At 38.3% G+C, this 24,120-nt stretch overlaps 1 protein-coding gene across 1 annotated transcript in view; it reads left to right on the plus strand.

Annotated features, from left to right (window-relative positions):
* STT3B (STT3 oligosaccharyltransferase complex catalytic subunit B) overlaps positions 1–24,120 on the plus strand; it is a 110,727-nt gene that overhangs the window by 54,840 nt on the left and 31,767 nt on the right. Inside the window, exons 4-5 of the mRNA XM_051858910.3 lie at positions 17,340–17,405; positions 19,626–19,725. Coding sequence (XP_051714870.1) covers positions 17,340–17,405; positions 19,626–19,725 — 166 coding nt within the window. The remainder of the gene's footprint in view (positions 1–17,339; positions 17,406–19,625; positions 19,726–24,120) is intronic.

Consider the following 24,120-nt stretch of genomic DNA (forward strand, 5'->3'; position numbering starts at 1 on the left):
CAACATTTAACTGTTTTTAGACAACTAGATAAATGGCAGCGTAATTTTTTTTGCTAATATTTTATGACTTAAAACCACTTGAGTAGTAGACATTTTTGTTTTGACATGTAAATCTAGAAGAGAATGTTGATAAAGCCATTGTAAACAATCTCTTAAGGTTGACTTTAAAGAAAAACACCTATGAAAATGAAGGTTAGGGCAGGCTTTTGGCACAGTGGTTATGATGCTTCTTGGGAGGCCTTTGTCGTTTGGTGGAATGCCAGGTTTGTGTTCTGGGTCTGCTTCTGGTCCAGCTAATACTCAAAACATCAGAAAGCATCAGATGATGCTGAAGACACGGGTGCCCTTCCCAGCCTTGTGGGAGACCAGGATCAAGTTCTGGCTTCTGGCTTCCCCCTGGCCCAGCCCTAGCTGTTGGAGGTATCTGGGCAGTGAAGCAAGGGATGGTGTCTCTCTCTCTCTCTCTCATTCTGCCTTTCAAATAAATAAAAAGAGCAAGACGGGTCCCTCCTCACTCTTTGGCTTCCTCTCATCATTGTGTCTCTTCCTCTGGCATGTCCTCGTGCCCTGATGCCCTCTACCATGTGACACATCCGAAGGGGACTGTCACTATAGCTGAGATGTCTGCTCCGTGCTCTTAAACTTCCACACTGCAATAAACATCTTTTCTGGTGCTTTTTGACCAGTGATATACACACACACACACACACACACACACATATTTATTTATCTATTTTAGGAAATACCTGTTCAAGACCTTTCCAGTTTTGAGTTGGGTTCTTTGTTCTTTTTTGTTGTTGAATTTTAGGAGTATTCTATATACTTGTGATATTAAGCCCTTATTAGATACATGATTGGCACATATTTTTTCCCTTTCTGTGGGTTGCCATTTTGCTCTGTTGAAAATTTTCATGAGGTCCAGTTTGTGTTGTCTTTTGTTCCCATGTCTTTAGTGTTATAGCCAAGAAATCATGGCCAGTTTCAGTATTGTGAAACTTTTGTTCTATGTTTTTAAGAGTTTCTTAATTTTAATTCTTACATTTAGGTCATTCTTATATCCTTAGTTAATTTTTTTATGTGACTATGTGAAGGCCTAGATACTTTTTTTAAATTTATCTTATTTATTTGAAAGTTAGAAGAGAGATCTTCTATCTACTGGTTCACTTCCTAGAGTGGCTGCAATGGCCAGAGCTGAGCTTAATCAGAACTAGGCGCTTCCACATGGGTGCAGGGGCCCAAGGACTTGGGCCTTCCATATCCAGGCACATTAGCAGGGAGCAGGATTGGAAGTGGAGCAGCTGGGACTTGAACCGGCACCTGTATGGGATGCCGACGCTGCAGACCAGGGCTTTAACCCGCTGCGCCACAGCACCAGCTCCCAGATTCATTCTTTTATAGGTAGACTTTCAGTTTTCACTATTTGTTGAAAAGATTGTCATTTCTCTGTTGAATGATCTTGGCATGCTTATTAAAACTCACCATGTGGGGTCTGGCATTATGGTGTAGTGGGCTAAGCCTCTGCCTGTGGCTCCAACATCCCATATCGGTGCCAATTCTAGTCCTGGCCATTCCTCTTCCAATCCAACTCTTTGCTCTGGCCTGGGAAAGCAGTAGAAGATGGCCTGGCCGGCGCTGCGGCTCACTAGGCTATTCCTCCGCCTGCGGCGCCAGCATACCGGGTTCTAGTCCTGGTTGGGGCGCCGGATTCTGTCCCAGTTGCCCCTCTTCCAGGCCAGCTCTCTGCTGTGGCCCGGAAGTGCAGTGGAGGATGACCCAGGAGCTTGGGCCCTGCACCCGCATGGGAGACCAGAAGAAGCACCTGGCTGCTGGCTTCAGATCAGCGCAGCGCGCCGGCTGCAGCGGCCATTGGGGGGTGAACCAATGGCAAAGGAAGACATTTCTGTCTCTCTCTCTCACTGTCCACTCTGCCTGTCCAAAAAAAAAAAAAAAAAAAAAGCCCAACTGCTTGGAGCCGTGCACCCGAGTGGGAGTGGGAGACACAGAAGAAGCTCCTAGCTTTGCATCGGCCCAGCTTTAGCTGTTGTGGCCTTTTGGGGAGAGAACAAATGGATGGAATACCTCACTCTCTCTCCCCCTCTCTGTAACTCTACTCCTTAAGTGAATAAAATATTTAATAAAACAACTGACCATGTATGTTACTATTTATTTCTGAGCTCTGTGTTCTGTTTCTTATATCTATATAGAGGTACTTCAAATGGCCAATGAAAAGATTGAATTATGAGGCCGGCGCCGCGGCTCACTTAGGCTAATCCTCCGCCTAGCGGTGCCGGCACACCGGGTTCTAGTCCCTGTCGGGGCGCTGGATTCTGTCCCGGTTGCCCCTCTTCCAGGCCAGCCCTCTGCTGTGGCCAGGGAGTGCAGTGGAGGATGGCCCAGGTGCTTGGGCCCTGCACCCCATGGGAGACCAGGAAAAGCACCTGGCTCCTGGCTCCTGCCATCGGATCAGCGCGGTGCGCCGGCCGCAGCGCGCCGGCCGCGGCGGCCATTGGAGGGTGAACCAACGGCAAAGGAAGACCTTTCTCTCTGTCTCTCTCTCTCACTGTCCACTCTGCCTGTCAAAAAAAAAAAAAAAAAAAAAGATTGAATTATGAGTATTTTGGATAACAAATTTTGCAATCCACATGTAGTTTTTCTATAATAGTCATTTCTGTGAACTTTTGGAAAACCTTTTATATGTGCATTGCACCAAAATAAACTTATTTTTTAATTCTATTTTCCATGAATTTTTGAGGTACTATCATATGTCTGTCTTTATGCCAGTACTATACTATTTGATATTGTACTTTTGGTAGTATATTTTAAAATCATGAGTTGTTGAGTCCTCCAGCTTTGTCTTTTTTAAGTTTGTTTTGAGTATTTGGGATTCCTTGAAACTCTATATGAGTTTTAGGATGAGTTTTTCCTGTAAAAATAAGTTTTTTTAATTTTTAGTAGGGGTTACCTTGACTTAGTAGATCACTTTGGTTGTATTGAAATCTTAACATTATTAAATTTCCCAGTCTGTCAAGATGGGATGGCTGTATTTTCATTTGCATATGTCTAACTTCTTTCAACAGTATTATGATTTTCATTGTATAGGTCTTCCAAACCCTGGTTACCTTAATTACTAAGTGTTTCATTCTTTTTAATGCTGTTGTATATGGAATTGTTTTCTGAATTCAGGTTTCAAACTGCTCATTTTTAATGTATAGAAATGCAGCTGATTTTTGTTGAGTTTGTATCCTGTTGCTTTTCCAAATTAACTTATTCTAACATTTTTTTTTGTGGCATCTTTCATGTTTTTTAGCTATAACCTCATCGGAAAACATGGCTTTTATTTTTTTGTCTTGCCTAATTGTTTTTGCTAGAACTTTGGTGCTAGGTTGAATAGAATTTGTGAAAGCAGCATCCTTGCCTTGTTCCTGAGCTTAGAGGAAAAGCTTTTATTTTATGTAATTTTTTTTAAAGTTAGAATTTATTCTGTTGTCATGACTAGAAACATTACAGGGCAAGATGAGTAAACAAGACATATAAAGCAAACACTGTTTCTCCCCCTATATAACCAGAAGCAGTATTTTGGAGTTTTTATGATGTGCAGGTTGGCTTTCATTCAGCTTGGATTTAAAGCTGCAGCAGCAAGTCTTCTGCAATTCAGTTTTCCTTCATGGCTGCTCCGTGTGTCTTAGTTCCTGAAATGCACTGTGAGCGCTGAAGTGGTGTTCACAGCAACATGCTTGAAGGTTTCCCATCTTAATCTGACACCTCTTGTTCAAAGAAGAAACTAATTATTAAAAACTATTTCCCTTTTTGCTAACACAGGCCTACCTTCAGTCTTCACTGTTATTTTATAAAAATAAAGTTGTGCTCCCAGTCATCGATGGCAGCTGTCGTACACAGATACCTTGTCTGAGCATTAACTCCCTGAGAGAAAAAAATCTCTCACCGATTGCTTTCATAAACAGAGACCCCAGTATTGTGTACATAATGTCTTTCACAGCAAAAACCAGGTAGTCAGGTAGCCCTGATCTTCTGGCTAGTTTTTTGTTATTTACCATCAGGTGTATTTAAAGCTAATTCTAGACCAAGTATTGTACCCAGGATCCCAAGAAATTGGTCAGTTTTACCTGATGCTAGAGCAAGCTGAGAAATCATCTCAAAGCAGGAAGTAATAATGGCTCCTCCTCATTTACAAGTGGGAGGAAAACACCAAGGAGGAAGAGATGAAAGTCCCCTTGCTCATCAGATTCAGTGGCTGCCTTCTCAGCCTTAGTGGCAAACTCTAGAAGCCCTCAGTTTCCTGATTTGAGTGATCAGTCCATTTTCAAGGTGATCTCCAAGGTCAAGAAGAGGTTTCAGACTTTGTTTTTCTTGGCTCTGAAGCCCAGTCTTTCAAAAAGAATCTCTCCTTTCTTTCTTTCTGAACATCCTGCTGGTAACTCTTGAAGAGCCGGTGCACAGATCCAGGATCTAGAGGCTTTCCCTTGGAGGAGCTTCTTAGCAACCTCAAACTGAAGCGCTAGTCATACTCGGGCTTCGCGTCGGCAGCTTCCTTCCTTCCTGGTGCCATTTGTGGTGATGGCTGCTTCTAAAGGAAAGCTTCCAGTTTTTCACCACTGAATGTTCATGGTGGGCTGTCTGTATGTGCGTTTCATTATGTTGGGATGACTTCCTTCTATTCTTGGTTTCTTGTGTGTGTGTGTGTGTGTGTGTGTGTGTGGTTTTAATTTATTCAGGAGTCAGAGACAGACAACTTCCTGTCTGCTGGTTCCCTCCCTGAATGCCCAAAATGGCCAGGACGGATCAGACTGAGGTGTGGAATTCAGTCCACGTCTCCAGTATGGGGGCAGGGAACTTGCTGCATTGGCAGGAAGCTGGAATCAGAATCCAGATGCAGGTGTCCTAACTGGCATATTAACCACTAGCCCAAGTGCCTGCTTCTACTAAGCAGTTTATCATGAAAAGCTGTTGAATTTTATCTAGTTTTTTTTTTTTCCTTTATGAATTGAGATGATCATGTGGAACCCTTGCCCCTCTTCATTCTTCTAATATGGTGTCCTCATTGATTGATTTTTGTTTGTGGAACCATCCTTGCATTCATTCAGGAATAAGTACCACTTGGTTGTAGTGTATAATTCTTTCAATATGCTACTGAATTTGGTTTGTTAGTTTTTTGTTGTATTCATGGTCTCAGCACCATTTGTTGAAAAACTACTCTTTTCATCTCTGCGAGTGAGATCCCAGTGGAAAGAACAGGTCATCAAAGAAGGAGGTACCTTTCTCTGAAGGGAGGAGAGAACTTCCACTTTGACCATGGCCTTGTCTAAATATGATCAGAGTCAGTGAACTCAAAAGTCTTCCATAGCCTTGGCAACTCATGACAAGAGCCTAGGGTGATTACTGATGCCATAAACAAGAGTGTCAATTTGTTAAGTCAACAACAGGAGTCACTGTGCACTTACTCCTCATGTAGGATCTCTGTCCTTAATGTGCTGTACATTGTGATTTAATGCTATAACTAGTACTCAAACAGTATTTTTCACTTTGTGTTTCTATGTGGGTGCAAACTGTTGAAACCTTTACTTAATATATGCTAAACTGATCTTCTGGATATAAAGAGAATTCCATGTGAATGGAAGGGGAGAGGGAGCGGGAAAGGGGAGGGTTGGAGGTGGGAGGGAAGTTATGGGGGAGGAAGCCATTGTAATCCATAAGCTGTACTTTGGAAATTTATATTCATTAAATAAAAGTTAAAAAAATTAAAAAAAGAAAAACTACTCTTTTCCCAATGGATGGTCTTAGCACCCTTGTCGAAAGTCAGTTGACCATAGATGTATAGTTTTTTCCCCTGAACTCTCCATTCCATTTCATTCCCATCTATCTTTCTGGCTGTCTTTATGCCAAAAATCACTGTTTGTGCTTACTGTAGTTTGCAGTGAGTTTTAAAATCTGGAAGTATAAGTCTTCCAACTTCGTCTGCGTTTTCAGAAATGTTTTAAGTCTTTGAGGATACTTTGAAATTCCATATGAATTTTAGGATTAATTTCTCCATTATATCACATTTTTTAAAATGGTATACTATTTTATTCATTCAACAGCAATTTTTCTAGAACGTAGTATGAAACAGATGCTATTTAAATGTTGATAACCTGGAAAGAGAAATCGTGGGTATTTGTATTGCTTTGAGGGACTATAGGTTGACAGAATGATATAATATTCTCAGAAACCAGAGTGTTGTAAGATTTTTGTTGTTCTTTTAAAGTAAGATTGAGTAAATTAGGTTTAAAGTAGAAATAGCTTCAGTTTTTCAGATTAAAAGAATTGTGTTCTGACAAAAAAATTTCTTTTCTGACTCTTGACAACTTGTTTGACACTTTTTGAGTCTCATTCTTGTCTCTTCATAAGTAAGACAGATAAAATGTTTTGGCCTAGAATTATAGTATGTAATTGATATTTAAAGTTAGATTAGTATCAATTGAAAGTGAAAATGATTATAATTCTAACTACTATGAAAAGTTGTTTTTAGCCAAGATGAGGTTATGAAGGTGAAAGCAGTTTGTATTTGCTAAAATAGAAATCTACATTGTCTAGTTCTTCATCTGATGTTTTTATTTTTAAACCATTAGACCTTTTTTGCAAGGTAGATATTTTTAAAATTTAAAAGAGGAAGTATTCTGTCGTATTATTTTTAAAAGCACTATTGCTTTTAAGAAGCTGGTGTTTATACACATTTTTGTGTATATTTTCATCAGGATCCGGTAATTTACAGTTCAGTCTGGGGCCAAACCACCATGGTTTGGTTACCTTTCGGTTTGATTTCCAGCTCTATCACTTGAAGTTGTTTTAACCCCACGCCCTGTGCCTGTTTAATTAACTGTAAAATGGAAATAATAATGGTTCCTCTCTCATGGCTTAAGTGAGTTAATACATGTAAAGTTGTAGAACATGGTGGGGACATGTTGAGAGATGAGTACATTTCACCAACATCAAAGTACACAGTTTAGAAAAGTACTTAACTAATGAGATAAAATAGTGCTTGGAATGGTGTTTATCAAATTGCCTCTGTTATTTGCTTTTGTTTTTGTGTTTTAGGTTGCCTGCTATGCCTTGGTAATGAATCCTTTCCTTAGCTCCTATTTCTGGCAAGCCTGATAGAATTTCTGTTTGTTCACGGCTTTCAAGGGTTTCTTTTCCAGAATGCCACGTAATAGAAACAGTAGGGAGAACCCTTTGTGGCTTCCTTCACTCAATATAATCATCCATGTTGCTGCATGTTTTAGAAATTTGTTACCTTCTGTTGTTGTAGTATTCCATTGTATAGATGTACTACAGGTTCATTTTGGGGCAAAAATTATTTTACCAAAGAGAATATAAATACTCACATACGAATCTTTGTGTGCAGATGTACTGCTATTCCTCTTATGTAAATGTTTAGGCAGGAATGCTCATTTTTAATGATAGGTATATGTTTAACTTACATTAAAAGGTGTCAAATACTTTTTCAAGTTGTCTGCTTTTCATTTTGCATTTCCTCTACCATTATGTGAGAGTAGTACTTACTCTGCTTACCTAGCACATGGTATGTCAGATTTTTTAATTTTAGCCATCCTGGTAAGTAAGTCATGGTATCTCATGGTTTTAGTTTGCTTTTCCTCAGTGATTGATTAGCATCTTTCCATATGCTTATTTGCCTTCCCTATGCTTTGATGTCAGTTCAAGTCTTTTGTCCATGTTTTGATTAGATTGGTTGTTTTTATTTTGAATTCCGAGAGTTCTTTGTATATCCTAAAAATAAGTCTTTTATCTAGGTATGTGTTTCACAAACATTTTTCTGCCAATGTGTGGCTTGCCTTTTTAAAATTTTAATTTAGTAAAGTCTAATGTATCAGTGTATCTTTTTAATCTTGGTACCAAAATAGACATATCCAAATCTATAATTAACACAAAGTTAATTGATTTTGATAAGGCTACTATGATAGGTAAGTCTGGGGAAAGGGTTATCTTTCCAACACAATGTTAGAACAGGGGCTGGCACTGTGGCTTAGCAGGTAAAGCTGCCACCTGTGGTGCTGGCATCCCATATGGGCCCCGGTTTGAGTCCTGGCTGCTCATTTCGGATCCACTTTTCTGCTAATGGTGCCTGGAAAAGCAGTAGAAGATGGCCCAAGTCCTTGGGCCCCTGCCCATGTGTGGGAGACCCAGAAGAAGCTCCTGGCTCTTGATGGGCCCAACTCTAACCATTGCAGGCATTTGGGACTGAACTAGCGTGTGGAAAACTCTCTCTCTCTCTCTCTCTCTCTGACTCTGCCTTTCAAATAAATAAATCTTTTTTAAAGAAAGATGTTAGAGCTACCAGATATCCACATCCCACAAAAAAGGACCCTCAACCCTTATCTTGCACAGAAACGTAATCAACTCAATGTGGCTCACAGATATGAACATGAAACTTAAAGTTCCTTTCTAGAAATAAACATATGAGAAAATCTTTGTGACCTTGGAGTAGGCAAATATTTCTCAAATAAGACATCAAAACCAAGATTTTGTCTTCTGTTGATCTGCATGTGTCCGTCATTAAAAGCAGGATGCAGTGTTCTGAGTACTTTGTATTAACTCTTAAAATCTTTCAGAAAATATATTTGGACTGTTATCTGAATTCACTTCAATTTTTACTGGATTTTTACATTAGAAAGGAGCCAGTCTATTTGTGGTTTTTATGTCATGTCCAAACTATAGCTAGATTTTACTTTTATTAAAATTTTGATTCTTTTTGGAGTTTGAAGTTTTTAATTTTAATGATGGGTTGTACATTTGAGGTTATATCTTTAAAAAGAAAATTCATCACCAAACCCAGAGTTATTCAGATTTCTATGTTTTCTAGGAATTTTATAGTTTTACATATTAGATTTATGAGTTAATGGGTTAATTTAAGGTCTCTGTCTAGATTGACTTTTTTCAAAATTATGTGCATGTCCAGTTGTTCTGGTACCATACTATCTTTCCTCTGTTGAACTGCCTTTGCTGCTCTGTCAAAGGTCAGTTTGTATCCATGTGGGCATATTTCTGGGCATTTTCCCAGTCCATTTATATATAGTTTTCCCAGTCCCAGAGTGTTTCAGTTATTGTAGTTGTGTTGATAATATCAATCCTGTGATTTGTTCTTGTTCTTTAATATCATGTTGACCGTCTGGGTCTTTTGTCTTTCCATGTGAGCTTTCCAGGGACTGTCTTCATATGAACAAAGACTAACATTCCATTTGTTTAGATCTTTGATTTCTTTAATTTGAGTTTTTCTATATGGATTCTATGCCTCAGTATTACCACATTTTTATGCACTAAATGGTATGTGTCTTAAATTCCAGGTCATTGCTGGTATGTAAAATTGGCTTCTACTAATTAACCTTTTATTTTTCAATGTTGTCTGTAATGGCTTCTCAATCCTGGTAGTTTTGTTTGATGCTTTGTGATTTTCTACATAGATCATCATATTATCTTGGAGGAAAAAAAGCTTTATGCTTCCTTTCTAATGTATAGACCTTCCCAATCTATGTACTTTTCTTATCTTGTGTTATTGTTTGTGGTAGGTGTTCCAGTACAATGCTGAATAAAAAGGTTTGAGAATGGACATACTTGCCCTTTCTTGATCTGAAGGGGAAATCATGGGTTTAGTTCTGGACTTTATTCTGTTCCTTTGATCTAAATAGCTATACTCACAAAATTGGCACACTGTCTGCATACTACACTTTAAAATTCAGAAGACTATAGATTTCTATATATTGTTCATACGTATCCTGTGACCTTACTGAAAGCTTTCCTATTAAAATTTGCTTTTTAGTTTTTGGATTCCATGGAATTACCTGTATACAAGATCACGTTACCAGAAAGTATTTTGCTGCTTACTGTCTAATCTGTGTACAGTAATTGTTTCCTTGCTTGGTTGTATTGGCAAGAACCTTTAAGTCAAAGTTGAATACAAGTGGTAAGAATGGACATTCTTTCTGTTCTGGTTTTAGGTTGAGGGAATTCTTTATCATTATGGTGTTAGTTATAGTTTCTGGGCAGATGACCTTTATCATATTATAAATACTTTCCTGAACTTTTCTTACAATTTGAATGTTTTTATGATGAAGGGATATTTTCTCCAGTGCTTTTTGTTTGTTTGTTTTTATCTATTGAGGTGATGACATGGTTTTCTCATTTTATTAATTTCAGGATTTCTCAACTTCAACGGTATTGACATTTTGGGCTGGGTAATTGTTGTGCGTTGTATATATCTTGGGTATCGTAGGGTGTTTAGCAGCATCGCTTGCCCTTACATTCTGAATGCCAGTAGCATTCTCTACCTCCCAGTTTTTACAACTGAAAATGTCTTCAACCATTGTGTCCCCTGAGCGTCAAAATCACTCCCAGTAGGGAATCACCTCATTGGTTTATTTTCAGATGTGAAAACAGTTTTGCTGGAGATAAATTCCAGTTTCACTTGTTCATAGTGAATCATCCTTTGTTTACACTATCCTCAATTTGTATTGTTGATATTAGGCCAGTTCTGTATTGATGATAGATATCAGCCTGTAGGGTTTTTTTTTTTACGATTATAATATATATTTTAAGCACTATATCTATGAAAAAATTGTTTTATAACATTCTACTGCCTTTAATTATATTATAGTAATAAAAATTATCAGCATTAATATTTAGCATTTATTGAGTGCTTACCATATACCTTTTATTATTCTAAGGTTTTTCATACACCAACTCATGTATTTCTCACACTATTATTATCCTGTTTTATATATGTGGGGACTGAGGTGCAGACAGGCTAAGAAGTTGTAATGCTGTAAATTAGTAACAAAAATCTGACTAAAAACTGTGCTAATTTAGTTTCTTCTGACTTATATCCTGCAACCTCTGGCACAGGGAAATTATACATAATATTAGAAATACTTAAGTGGATGCTACACTGGGTAAATGCCAACAACAGCAACAAAAAACCCTGTTCCACTTTCCTAAATGAGTGTTGAAATCCTTCACTCAGAATCCTAAGAGGGTGACCATCAAGGCTCTAGCCCATACTGCTGGCAATCCCCAACCAATCAAGAAGGAGCAATTATTTGTCCTTGCCTGCTATCCTCCCATCCTCAAACCTTGCCCACTTCATGCTTCACATTGTCTCACCTTATCTGTATATACTTGTCATGTACAACCATAAAAAATGATGATGTGTTATGTTCTTAGCTAACAGATCAGAAAATTACATTCATATGGATTGGTTGCCCAAGTTCACAAGTCGCATTGCATAATACAGAATGGTTTTCCTTGTTCTGTGTCATCTGCAGCCTCATGTGGGAAGACTGAGGCTGGAGTTAATTGGGTGATCTGGATTTCTCTGGTGTGTAATCTGCAGCATGGTCTGTAGTTTTCTTGTGAAATTTTTGTCTATCTTTGGTATCCAGGTTATACTGGGCTCCAGAAATTAGTTGGGATAGTATGTCCTCTATTTTCTGAAAGATTTTTTTTCAATGTTTATTTATTTGAGAGAGTTAGAGAAGGAGAGGCAGAGAGAGAGGTCTTCCATCCACTGTTCACTCTTCAAATGGCCACAGCTGCCAGAGTTGCACCAATCCGAAGCCAGGAGCCAGGAGCTTCTTCCGGGTCTCCCATGTGGGCGCAGGGGCCCAGGGACTTGGGCCATCTTTTACTGCTTTCCCAGGCCCTAGCAGAGTGCTGGATCAGAAGTGGAGCATCTGGGACTCGAACCAGCGCCCATATGGGATGCCGATACTGCAGGTGGTACCTTTACTCACTATGCCACAGCACTGGCCCCTCTGTCTTAGTATTCACCATTGAAACTGACTGGACTCCGAAATATTTTTAATAATTCAATGTTTACTTTATATGGTTCCGTTGTAATTTCTTGTTTCTTAAATGAGTTTACTAATGTGTATATTTGAAAATTTTTTATTTCCTCTAAATAGTTTTAATTTGTTGGCACAAATTATTCAGTTTTCCTTTATATCTTCTTTCTTAGTGTAACTAATTTTTATTCAGCTTCTGGTTTAGTTGAGTTTTTTCCTATATTTGTTTCTGTTTCTTCTTAAAAATTTGTTGTAACATTTACTAGACAGAGAATGTGAAGGCACACACGCTCACATGCATTGGTTCACAGTCCACATGCCTGCAGCAGCCAGGGCACAGTTGAGGCTGAGGCTGTGAGTGGGTAGAGGCTGAAGCCAGGAACCCAGGAACTTAATCGAGGTCTCCCATGTAAGTGGCAGGGACCCAACTACTTGGAGTCACCTGCTTCTTGCCCGGATGTGCATTTGGCAGGAAATTGGGCAACCAAATTAAACCCAGGACTTGAACTCAGGCCCCTTCTTGATATGGATGTGGGCATCCCAAGCAGTGTCTTAATGTTGGGCCAAATGCCCACTGGCCTTTATTGTTTCCTTCTGCTTTGCATTGGTTTGCTCTTTTCTAATGTACTGAGGTTGAATCCTGTGATTTTGCCTATTCCCAATTTTCTCATACAGCCATTTAAAGTTATATTCTAATCACTGTTTCAGCTCTGTTCTGTGTATTTTAAAAGCTTGTATTTTCATTGTAATGCATTTGAAAAATTTTTTAGTTGATAATTTCTTCTTTAACATGTGGTTTTTTGGATGTCATTTAATTTCCAAATATTTAGGGATTTCTCCAGCATACTCTTTCTCTTTGATTTATGATTTCCTTGTTAAAGAACAGCCTGCATGGTTAAATGCAGTGGGACTTGGCACCCGCACTGCACAGCAGGTTAAGCCGCTACTCCCAATCCAACATCCCACATGGGCCCCGGTTAGTATCCCAGCTGCTTCACTTCCAGTCTAGCTCCCTGCTAATGCACCCACGAAAGCATTGGAGGATGGCCCAAGTACTTGGGCCCTGTACCCACGTGGCAGACCTAGAAGAAGCTCCTGGCTTCGGCCTGGCCCCTCCCTGGCCATTCGCTCCATTTGGGGAGTGAACCAATGGATGGAAGATTCTCTGTTTCTCTGTTGCTTTGACTACTTTCAAATAAATAAACAGATAATCCTTTTTTAAAAATGTAATCAGACTTGTTTTATGGTACGGCTTAGGAACCTGTGAATTATGGCTTTACAGACAAGCCACCTGCTTTAGTAAATAAAGTTTTACAGATTGGCTATAGCTGCTTTTGCACTACAATGGTAGAACTGCGCAGTTGTGACAGCTAGGGCCTCCAAGCCTAAATACATAGTCTATTTATAAAAAGTTTTCTTCGTGTGGTCTGTCCTGAAGACTTTAAAAAAAATGTATATCCTACTGTTTGTGGTTGAGTATTCCCAATTAATGAGCAGATCAAGTTGGGTATGTTGTTCAAGTCTTCTGTGTATTCTGTTTCTCTTAAAAGTTGTGTCAATCACTGAGACTGTTGATCTCCAGCTTTAAATGAATTATCTGTTTCTGCTTTTAGTTTCTGATTTATGTCTTTAATATGTCCCTATATATTTCAGCTTTTTTCTAATTTTTGTCAAAACACTATTTAAAAATCACCCATTCAAACTGACCATCTGTTGGCCTTTCTCTTCCCCATTAATGGGTAGTACAACAAGGCAGGAAGCTGGAAGTCCCCAGCTTTTTTGTCCATTACTCCAAGTCTCACAGCTTCCTTTGCGTTGCTACTGCTTGAACTTTAGAGCTCAAAAATCTTACCTTCCTAGCCTTCCAAGTCTTTTATCTCTTAATAAAGGTATATCCTGATCTATTCTTTTACTGGAGTTACCTTTTATAATAGCGTATCTGAACATGCTACTTCCCTATTTTCGAGGCTGCATTAATGGGCTCCGTATTGTTCATAAATGAAGACCAAATCCTGATCATAACAATCAAAGTCCCAGTCTGTCTCTCAGACAACATTTTCTAAAAGACATCTCGGTTCCTTCTGAATGGTTCAGGTGCTGTTCTCTGTTTCCTTTGTTACTGATTCCTCTTCCCCATTTAGAATCCTTCAAGGCTTGCCTCTTTGAAACCTTACTCATTCGTTAAATTAGGTTTTGTTACTCTGATTTTTCTCAGCAGGCTTATACTATCTGCCTCTGTTTCAGCATTTCACCTATGTGTGTACTATTTGTCATCAGTTCCCAAGACATAAACATTCCCCTCATATTTTAGCATCTCTGAAATTAAGATGTGGTAATTATAGATTCTGTGAAATATGGTACTAATTACTTCTCTATTTACAGTCATCTCTAGATTGTGAATTTTTCGTTAGTTCATAATTTTAAAGTCCTGTGCACCTGCTACCTCTGTGTGTGTGTACCTGCCACTGAATTCCTGTGAGTAGATGGATGCCTTCCATCATTCCTGCTTCATTGCCCTCAAGGTTTTGTTCCAGTTCAGCAAACATCTTGTGATGTAATTAATTAGATCAGAAAGGCAGACAATCAGGGATCTTGCATATGTTAATTTACTTCCCAAATCCCCACAACTGCCAAAGTTGGGCTAGGCAGAAGCCACCAGCCGGAGACCCATTTATTTCTCCCATATCAGTGGCAGGCACCCAAGTACATGCGCCATCACATGTTGCCTTCCAGGATTTGCACTGACAGGAAGCTGGAATTAGAAGTGGAATCAGGACCCAGGCACTATAAATGGGGTGAAGCATCCCAAGTGATGTCTTAACCTCTGTACCAGATATCTTCTCCTTCATACTTAGATATTTATTCTTTACTTATTTGATGGGCAGAGAGACAGAAAAACTTATTAAATTTTATCCCAGCCAATATTGTACTGCCGTTGGCATTCATCTGTCGTGTCTATACTCACTGTGTGGCTTCTCTCATAATGTGCTTTGACTAAAGTTTTTCCCTGTGTATTATTTCCCCAGTGGAGTAGGACCTAATTATAATTCGTATGTCCAACATAGCCTAGCAAAGTTTTCTGCCTATTAGTGAATACTGAGGAATATATTAGCTTTATTTTTCTTATTCTCTCTCAGCCTACACAGGTTTTTGTTGTTGTTGTTTTTTGTTTTTTATAGGCAGAAGAAATTTAGGAATATGAACTATACTTGGAAATTAAAAAAATCTTGATTTTCTTATATTAGTCTAGGTCTAGTCAAGAGACAGAAACAAACACAGTAAATTAAATAAGTTTTATAGAAACAAGTCAATTGGGGCTTGCAACGCCGGAATCCAGTATGGACACCAGTTTGTGTCCTGGCTGCACTGCTTTCTAGCCACCTCCCTGCTAATGGCGTTGGAAAAACCAGCAGCATATGGCCCAAGTGTTTGGGCCCCTGCCACCCATGTGGGAGACCTGGATGAAGCTCTTGGCTTCAGCCTCGCCCAACCCTGACTGTTGTGGCCATCTGGGAAATGAACCAGCAGGTGGAAGATCTCTCTGTGCCTCTTCCTGTCTTCTCTGTCACTCTAACTTTCAAGTAAATAAATCTTAAAAAAAAAAAAGTTCTTAATTCAATGGGGAAAAATTTTAGAAATCTTAACTATGATAAAAGAGCTATTAAGAGGGAAATTGGTATCCAAGGACAAACTTGGGAAGTGTTCATGTATCATTGGATGGGGTGTGCTTCTGCCATTTGGCAGTAGAGAGTTAAGTGGTTTGGTCAAACTGGAGCTGATTTGGAGCTGGTGAACAAACAGTAAAACAGCAGTGGAGTGGCCGTGGCAGGGGAGGGAAGTTTGAAGTGAGAGCCGGTGACCTTTGTGGCTTGGTGTGCAGTGGAGGCCAGCTGTCAGTGGAGCAGGTAGCTTCAAAGTGGTCATGGAGGCTCTGATTACTGGATCAGGAAAGGCAATCACCAGATCAAGGCTGCAGAGTTAGAGAGGGGCTGTGTTCTGGGTCCGTGGTTGGGATCAGCTCCACTAGAGGCCCTCACAACCCCTTGGCCAAACCCCAGCCATCTCTGACATAAGAGAGCCCCTTCTTCTATATTCCTCCAATGCCCTCTACTGAGAAGGCTTACCATTGTTCTCACATTAAAAGAGAAGACTTCTCTGGAAACTCTTTTCTATCACCCTGGTGTACCTGCTAGCCTTCCTAGAAATTATCTTCCTCTCCAGTCTCTTTGGAGATTAGATATCAGGAGTAATCTCTGATAGCCTTGGGAAATTTTCTCACTTATTCACATTTTGGACTAAAGCCCACTTTATTTTATTCTATCATATAGCCACTAGCTCTTCTGCTGAAAAAATCAAGGGATTTTAAAATACATATTTAGGAAATATATATGGTCATATACATTCTATGTTGAATTTAAAGCAAATTGTCTTTAGTGTTTTTAACTTTAACTAGTTAAAAAGAATTCAGCTTGATAAATTTTTAAGTGCTATAAACAGGAGATACAATTCTTTCTTCCAAAGTTCATATGTCACCTGTAGCTTGTTACAATCCAGTAGTAGAGACCAATTCTAAGGGTAAATAATTTCTTGAAATGTTCTCCGTAGACACTAAAATTTGAACTTACCTATCAGGTACAAGGATTTAAAAGAGGTAACTGTTACTACAGAATTACTCGTATTAGGACTTCTAGTGGTACGCACTACTCATGTTAAAGACATGACCTTTTGCCATCGGCGTAAGTATTTAGATCTTGTGTTTCCGAAATCTTTAGAAAAAAAAGTTTGCTGAAGGTGTTTGTTTTGCTTTTAGAAATGGAAAGATGAACTTTTATTTGGGAATGACTTTAATTAGCTTTTTAAGACAGTAGAAATTTGTCCACTTTTTGAACTTTACTTTGTTGCAGTTTGCCTTCCTGATTCAGAATAATTGAGAATTGTACTTAATATCATCAGGTCTTCTCAAAAATATCTTCGGTATATAAATTTTCTGAATATTGATTGTAGTTTCTGAAAATTTCTGAATGTAATGATGAAAAGTTTTTAAAAACAGATGGCTCAGAGTTACTGTGAGATGTATGTTATCACAATATTCAAATGAAGAAAAATTATGTATCAAGGTGTGGTATGTAAACAAATCAGCCATATGAAAATGTACATTTACTGAACAAATTTGTTCTTTAGTTAGAGTCCCAATTCATTAATATTAATCAATTTAAGATAGAAGAGTAATTTGTTCTGTTTAAGCTGATTCCTCTTACTGAGAACTGTAACCAGAAGGGAGGTATTCTTGAAATAGCTGCTGAGTGTTAAATATGCATATATGAAGTAGATCTGGTATCTGAATGACCTCTGTACTTTATTTTATTTATTTATTTTTTTTTGCAATAAGACATTTGCTATTTGTAACACAAGTTTACTAACCAAATTTTTTAAGTTTTAGGATTATTGATAAACATTTGTATTATATCAGTTGCTTATTTTGTTTTTTAGGTAAAATCTGTAAAAACTGGTTCAGTTTTTTGGACAATGTGCTGCTGTTTATCCTATTTCTATATGGTAAGATTTTTTAATTTGGAGCTATCTGAGGCCAACAAGTCTGACTATTAGAACAAATTCTCATCCAGGGCTAGTTTTCCACTTCCCTTTTCTTGAAGTCTTTAGGATTTTGATGTAGTTGAGTATACTCTTTCATTACTGTCATCCTTTTCCCTATTTTTTCCTACATACACAACCCTCAAAGTATTTTAACGTGTTAAGTATTATTTTTCTTTTGTTTCTATTTTATTTTTTCAGTTGCTCTGATAAGTAAAATGTAGTCCAAGTTAGATTACAGGCCGGTGCCACAGCTCACTAAGCTAATCTTCCATCTGATGCGCCGGCACCCCGGGTTCTAGTCCCGGTTGGGGCACCGAATTCTGTCCCGGTTGCTCCTCTTCCAGTCCAGCTCTCTGCTATGGCCCAGGAAGGCAGTAGAGGATGGCCCAGGTGTTTGGGCCCTGCACCCGCATGGGAGACCAGGAGAAGCACCTGGCTCCTGGCTTCAGATCAGTGCAGCACGCCGGCCGTGTCAGCCATTTGGGGGGTTAACCAATGGAAGGAGGACCTTTCTCTCCATCTCTCTCTGTCTAACTCTGCCTGTCAAAACAAAAAAAGTTAGATTACAAACGAAAATTAGAGAATAGGAAATTTTGATCGTCAATTATTAAATGTGGAACCATGTTTAGGTGATAAGCTTTTGATTAACACTCTAAAATGTTGTACTAAAGTATTACTTTCCCAAGTTGAAATTGACTAACTGCTTGACGGTAAAATAATGTGAGTTTTTAACAGTCATCATGTTTTCATTAGAGAGACGTGAGTATAGAGCAGTGTCTCAGTGAGAAGATGGAGAGGAAGAAAGAAAAGGTTGTTAGGAGAAATGTCCTTCTAGCTCATCCTGCTGTCTTTTCATTCTTTAAAGTGAAAGAGATAAAACTCTTAAGACAAATTTTTATGAGCAAGAAAATAAATAGAAGTCCTGTGGTCAAAGATCATGTGTAAGATCAACAAATACATTTCAATACTTCAAATTACTTTTAGCTTTTCTTTGTTCATAGTTGACTAGGTAGGGCAAGAACACAGTGATTCTGTACTCAATTTTCAAAATTCTAATAGCTACCCAAAGTCATTACCTTAATATTGGTCACATTCTTTAGGTTAATTTGTAAATTACCTACATGATTATTTAAGGTTGGAGTTCAGTATTACTTCTCTGTTTTTCTGCCTGTCATTTCTATGCCACAGCCCATATAGTAGTCTTGTGTTAAAAATTATAATTTTAGTTAACTTTTTTTTTTACTTTTAAAGTAATGTCAGAGAATAAATACAGGGGTCTTCAAAAAGTTTGTAGAAAATGTTTATAATTTAAAAAAATGCATGGATTTCAGAATTATTTTTGCCCCCAAATTTATCTTTTAATATGATTTTTCTGCAGACCTTTTGAAGTACTGTCACATGAGCATCCAAGTTATTTGTAACTAATTCAAAGTGGTGAAAGCCTGGGACACATTCAGTTCAGTTGTGCTCAGCAATAGCAAACCCCTTCTCTAGGACCAGTGCTCAATCAGGAAAACATTGTTTTAGTGAAGAAAAATATGTGAACTGCAGTAATAAGCTGGTGTTCTTGTATCCCTTGTAAAATAATGGTACCTACTTACAGGGTATTCTGAAACATTTTAGATATGTGGACATACACTCTCCTAAAGTAACTGTTGGGACAAATAATTCCATCAGGCTTTCATTAGAGTACGTCCTGATCTTGAAAAGACGATACTGCCCATTATTGAATGCACTAAAGCAACTAGCCCTTTTAATTTTGAGAATTTCAAAGCATATCCAGATTATCTTAATAGTCCTTTTAGTTGTTGTTGCTAAGTGCTTATATTCATTTTTCTTTCAGTCAACCATCTTGCAGTTTACCCTCAAAAATGAGTAAAATAAAAGCACTTTGATCTATAACTTAAAACTCCCTTATCTCTGTAATAGTTTGGTTAGTGCCAATTCACAAATAATAATGTTCTTAGATTTTGTATTAAGTGAATCTAATTTGAACATTTCTCCAGTGAATTTTGAAAAGCATATTTGACTTATGGAATCAATATAATTCTCAATAAGAGTAAGGAGAAATAGATCACTTATAGGTTAAATAAATGCATAAATGTCTCTCACATTGCTAAAAATCCTAGTGTGTTATATTTGCACAGTATTTGATTTAACTTAGCATTTCTTTCCCCATAGGTCTCTGCTTGGGGTGGTTATGTGTTTATCATCAACCTTATTCCACTGCATGTATTTGTATTATTACTAATGCAGAGATACAGCAAAAGGGTCTACATAGGTAAGTGATTTGACTTAAAAATGTCAACTAAGGAGTGTTTCATATACATACATTCTTTTCATTGGACAGATATTTCTGTTTTGATATGTTTTACACGTGAAATGATAAAAAAACAATGCTTGATATTACAAAGGAAGGTCCCTGTTTTTACATACATATTTAAGTTTACATATATACTTAGGCATCTTTGCTTTTCCTTGATGAGTTTTGTCTTTATAGAAATTAGTCTGGTTTTAAAACTTGTGAACCTCTTTTCTTAATTTTGAGGAATAGACATATATTTTATAGAAATCATTCTTATTTTTTGTATCACACTTAGATTCAGCTTATTTGCCATAAGAGATTTATATCCTCAAGGCAAATAATTGAGTAAGCTTTTTCAAAGTTTTTTATTTGAAAGGCAAAGAGAAGGAAGGAGAGGGCCGGCGCCATGGCTCACTCGGCTAACCCTCCGCCTGTGGCGCTGGCACAGGGTTCTAGTCCTGGTTGAGGCACAGGATTCTGTCCCGGTTGCTCCTCTTCCAGTCCAGCTCTCTGCTGTAGCCTGGGAAAGCAGTGGAGGATGGCCCAGGTGCCTGGGCCCTGCACCCCATGGGAGACCAGGAGAAGCACCTGGCTCCTGGCTCCAGATCGGCACAGCGCACCAGCCGTAGTGACCATTTGGGGGGTGAACTAGTGGAAAGGAAGACCTTTCTCTCCATCTCTCTCTCTCTCTCACTGTCTAACTCTGCCTGTCAGGAAAAAAAAAAAAAAAAAAAAAGGAGAGAAGAAGAGGGTGAGGTAGAGAGAGAGAATGAATCTTCCATCTGCTGTTTCACTTCCCAGATGCCTGCAACAGCCAGGGATAGGCCAGAGCCAGGAACTCCATCTGTATTGTCCATGTGTGGACAGTAATCCAAGCACATAAGCCATCATCTGCTGCCTTCCAGTTGCGTTATCAGGAAGCTGGAGTGGAAGCAGGGCTGGGGCTTGATCCCGGGTCTTCCGTGTGAGATTCAGGCTTCCTAAGTAGCAGCTTAACCTGCTGCGTCACCTTTCCTGCTCCTGAATAAACTGTTAAAAGCCTGTTTGGTGTAATATACAGACGGGTTTAGTCTGTTTTCATGAACACCTTAAAACCTGTCCTTTGACTAAGATGCTTAGTGGTAGAGCATATCTTGCCTTTCAGAGTTCATTTTCTGTGATAAATCTAGAACTTTTATAGGTTGAATGAATCACAGCAATTAAGATTTGAAACCAGTATCTATATTATTATTATTATAATGATGTTGGAAAATAGTAACAAAGATAAAGCTTGGTTCCTTAAATGGGTTCATTTTTTGAAGTATCAAAGTTTATCATAGAGTTCCCGTATGTCCAGTCAGTTCCACTTCTAAGTATTTGCCCAAGAGAACAGAAAATATATGTAAAATTATACTATTTATTATTCCTAATAATGAAAAAAAGTCATACATAAAAGATTACATAGAATAGGATTCTGTTTGTGTGCCATGTCCAGAAGAGGCAAATCTATAGAGACAAGAGAACAGCTTAGTGTTTGCTGGAAGTTTGGGGAGGCAAAGAATGGTGGAGAGGAGAGTATAGGAGTGACTGCCACTAGATACAGATGGTTATAGCATATGAATTGTTTATCAAGAAAATTAGAACTAAATAAAAGCAAAATGTATAATTATGTGTAGCTATTCAGTATAGTTTATAATAATTACCACTGAAATAATATGTATTAAATTCTTACTATGTACCACAAGCTACTCTCAATTCTTTACATGTATTTACCTCATGTAATATTCATAACGAGAAAACAAGAAGAGACAACATGAACTAGTAATGAAACTGAGCCCATGATGCTAAACTGTGTTCCTCCTGTATAGTTGAATATCATTCTATAATGTCTGTTGACCCTGAAATCACAATATACAATAATTGGTATCCAGAAGAAAGAAGGGTAGCTTTAAATATAATCCTGAGAGCTTTGGTTTTAATAAACTTTTTAAGGTGAGGAGCTAAGGTTTTTGGTTGATGTACAGTTGGGGTGGGCAGTGTCCTGCAATGTAATGATCAGGGAATAGAGTAGGGAGATGCATTTTTATATCCACTCCCTGCCACCCACTGTGTGAAACGTGAATTGGGTTCTTGACTCCGGTCTTTGGCCTGGCCCATCCCTGGTTTTTGTGGACCTTTGAGAGTAGACCAGCAGATAAGAGATACCTATCTCTTCCAGTATTTCAAGTAAAATAAATAAATAAAAATTAGAAAAAAATGAAAAGAGATGTACTGTTTTTGAAATGCCCATAGGTCAGGAAGAGCCGAAAGAGACATTAGAAGTAGTCTGGGACTGGGTAAGCCTCTGCCTGTGACGCTGGCATCCCTTTTGGGCGCTGGTTCAAAGTCTTCGCTGCTCCATGTCCATTCCAGCTCCCTGCTAACGGCCTAAGATAAGAGTGTAAGATGGCCCAAGAGCTCAGGCCCCTGCCCGCCACCTGGGGGACTCGGAACAGGCTCCCGGCTTCAGCCTGACTCAGCCCAGGCTGTTCACAGCCATCTAGGAAACGAACCTGCGGATGGAAGCCCTCTCTGGTCTCTCCTCTCTGTACCTCTGACTTCCAAATAAATAGGTCCTAAAGAGAACAATAAGTTAGTAGTCTGATGAATATATTGTTCTAGTGATCAGATGGAAATATTTTCTACATAAGGTTTAAAGCACAAGAAGTGTCCAGCTCCCCTTGGATATTTTACCTAAAAATGTGAAAATTGAGAAAGGACTTTGGCTCTTGAGAATATTCTTTCATAGGAAAGAAAATTAAAATGGTTTAGGGATGTGTGTAAATATATATATATATATACGCATAAAATTAGTAAATGTCTCAAATAATCCTTAGAGTGTTCAGATTCTCCACTTTATTTCATCTCTTTAACTATAATTAAGAATGTTTTTGGTGATTTTTACTTTCATTGGGTATACTCTTTTAAATAGATAGAAAGTAGTATTAAAAAGCAAGTGTTTCTCTTTCATTCAAAATGTCTCAGGATTTGAATATAGTTTCTCCTAATTTAATGGTCCTGAAAAATCTGGAAGCATCATAAAGTATGTGTACAGGTTGTTAGTTTTAGCACTTAACATCCTTTTCTATAGTTTTCACTTCCATTATGCAGAAATAATTAGATAAACAACAATTGGTAAGTGACAAAGTTATATTAATCAGAAGTTTGGTTATGTTGTAAGTATCAAATTAATTTAAAAAGAATTTAATGGAAATTCATTTTAATGGTTTTGTTATAAGATGTTAAATCCTGTAAATGTCTGCCTGATTTTATATTAGTGGCAGGTTAAGTTTTACCAAGATGATAGTAGTGTTATAACCTACTTACAAGGATTAAATATGTCTGTCTAACATTAAAATGATTTTTCTAAGCTCTCTGGAATGTTATCAGTGATGCTCTAACTTAAGTTACTTGTTTTGGATTTCTTTTAAATTGTACCTTCAGGGTATATGAGCCAAGAGTAGACAGGGAAACAGGACAATAACTGCCCTCCCCTATTTTTTTTCCTAGGTTTGCTTTAAAATTAGAAGTTTTACCATATTGATTATGTAAAGCTAGGTGTCCAGATCAATGTTGTAATGGGCATTGGAGCTAGTTGCGGGAAAGGTCTAGGGAATTTTCCTTAGACTTGTTTGTCCCACGTAAGGATCTCCTTGTAGCTTTGTCAGTCAGTGTTCTAGAGGTTATCTAGGGGGAGAATTCCCCGTCCAGTGCACATGCAAACGGAAGATGTTGCTGCTGCTTTCCCCATACCATTAGTGTCGCTCCGCATTTAGTTCACAGCAGGTTTATCTTCTAGTGTCTGTGTTAAGATTCAGACTATTTAGAGCAAGGGTCCTACCTACACTTTACTAGTAATCATTGGCTCGATCGAAAAGTCTTTTTTCAGTGAATTGGAATAATGTTCTACAAACTGAACAGATGTAATAATGTCATTTGGTACTCAAATAGTCCAGAAGAATTAACTTCTATATAGACATTAAAGGAGTCTTAGTGGTATTACATGAATTTAGGAACCCAAGTTATGGTAATGCACTAATTTAGAATGTAAAAAGGATATGGTAGAGGCCTACACTGTGGCATAGTGGGCTAAGCCTCCACCTGTGGGTGCCGGCATCCCATATGAGCACCGGTTCATATCTCGGCTGCTCCTCTTCCGATGAAGCTCCTGGCTCCTGGCTCTGGATTGTCCCAGCTCTGGTCATTGCAGCCATTTAGGGAGTGAACCAGTGGATGGAAGACCTTTCTCTCTGTCTCTCCCTCTCTCTGTAACTCTACCTCTCAAATAAATAAAGTCTTTAAAAAGAAAAAAAGATATGGTACAAAGGACAGTAGTAACATGGTTTGTGATTT

This window comes from Oryctolagus cuniculus, chromosome 4, assembly GCF_051225735.1.
Source record: "Oryctolagus cuniculus isolate XC-2025 breed Fujian yellow rabbit chromosome 4, ASM5122573v1, whole genome shotgun sequence".
Taxonomy (NCBI): domain Eukaryota; kingdom Metazoa; phylum Chordata; class Mammalia; order Lagomorpha; family Leporidae; genus Oryctolagus; species Oryctolagus cuniculus.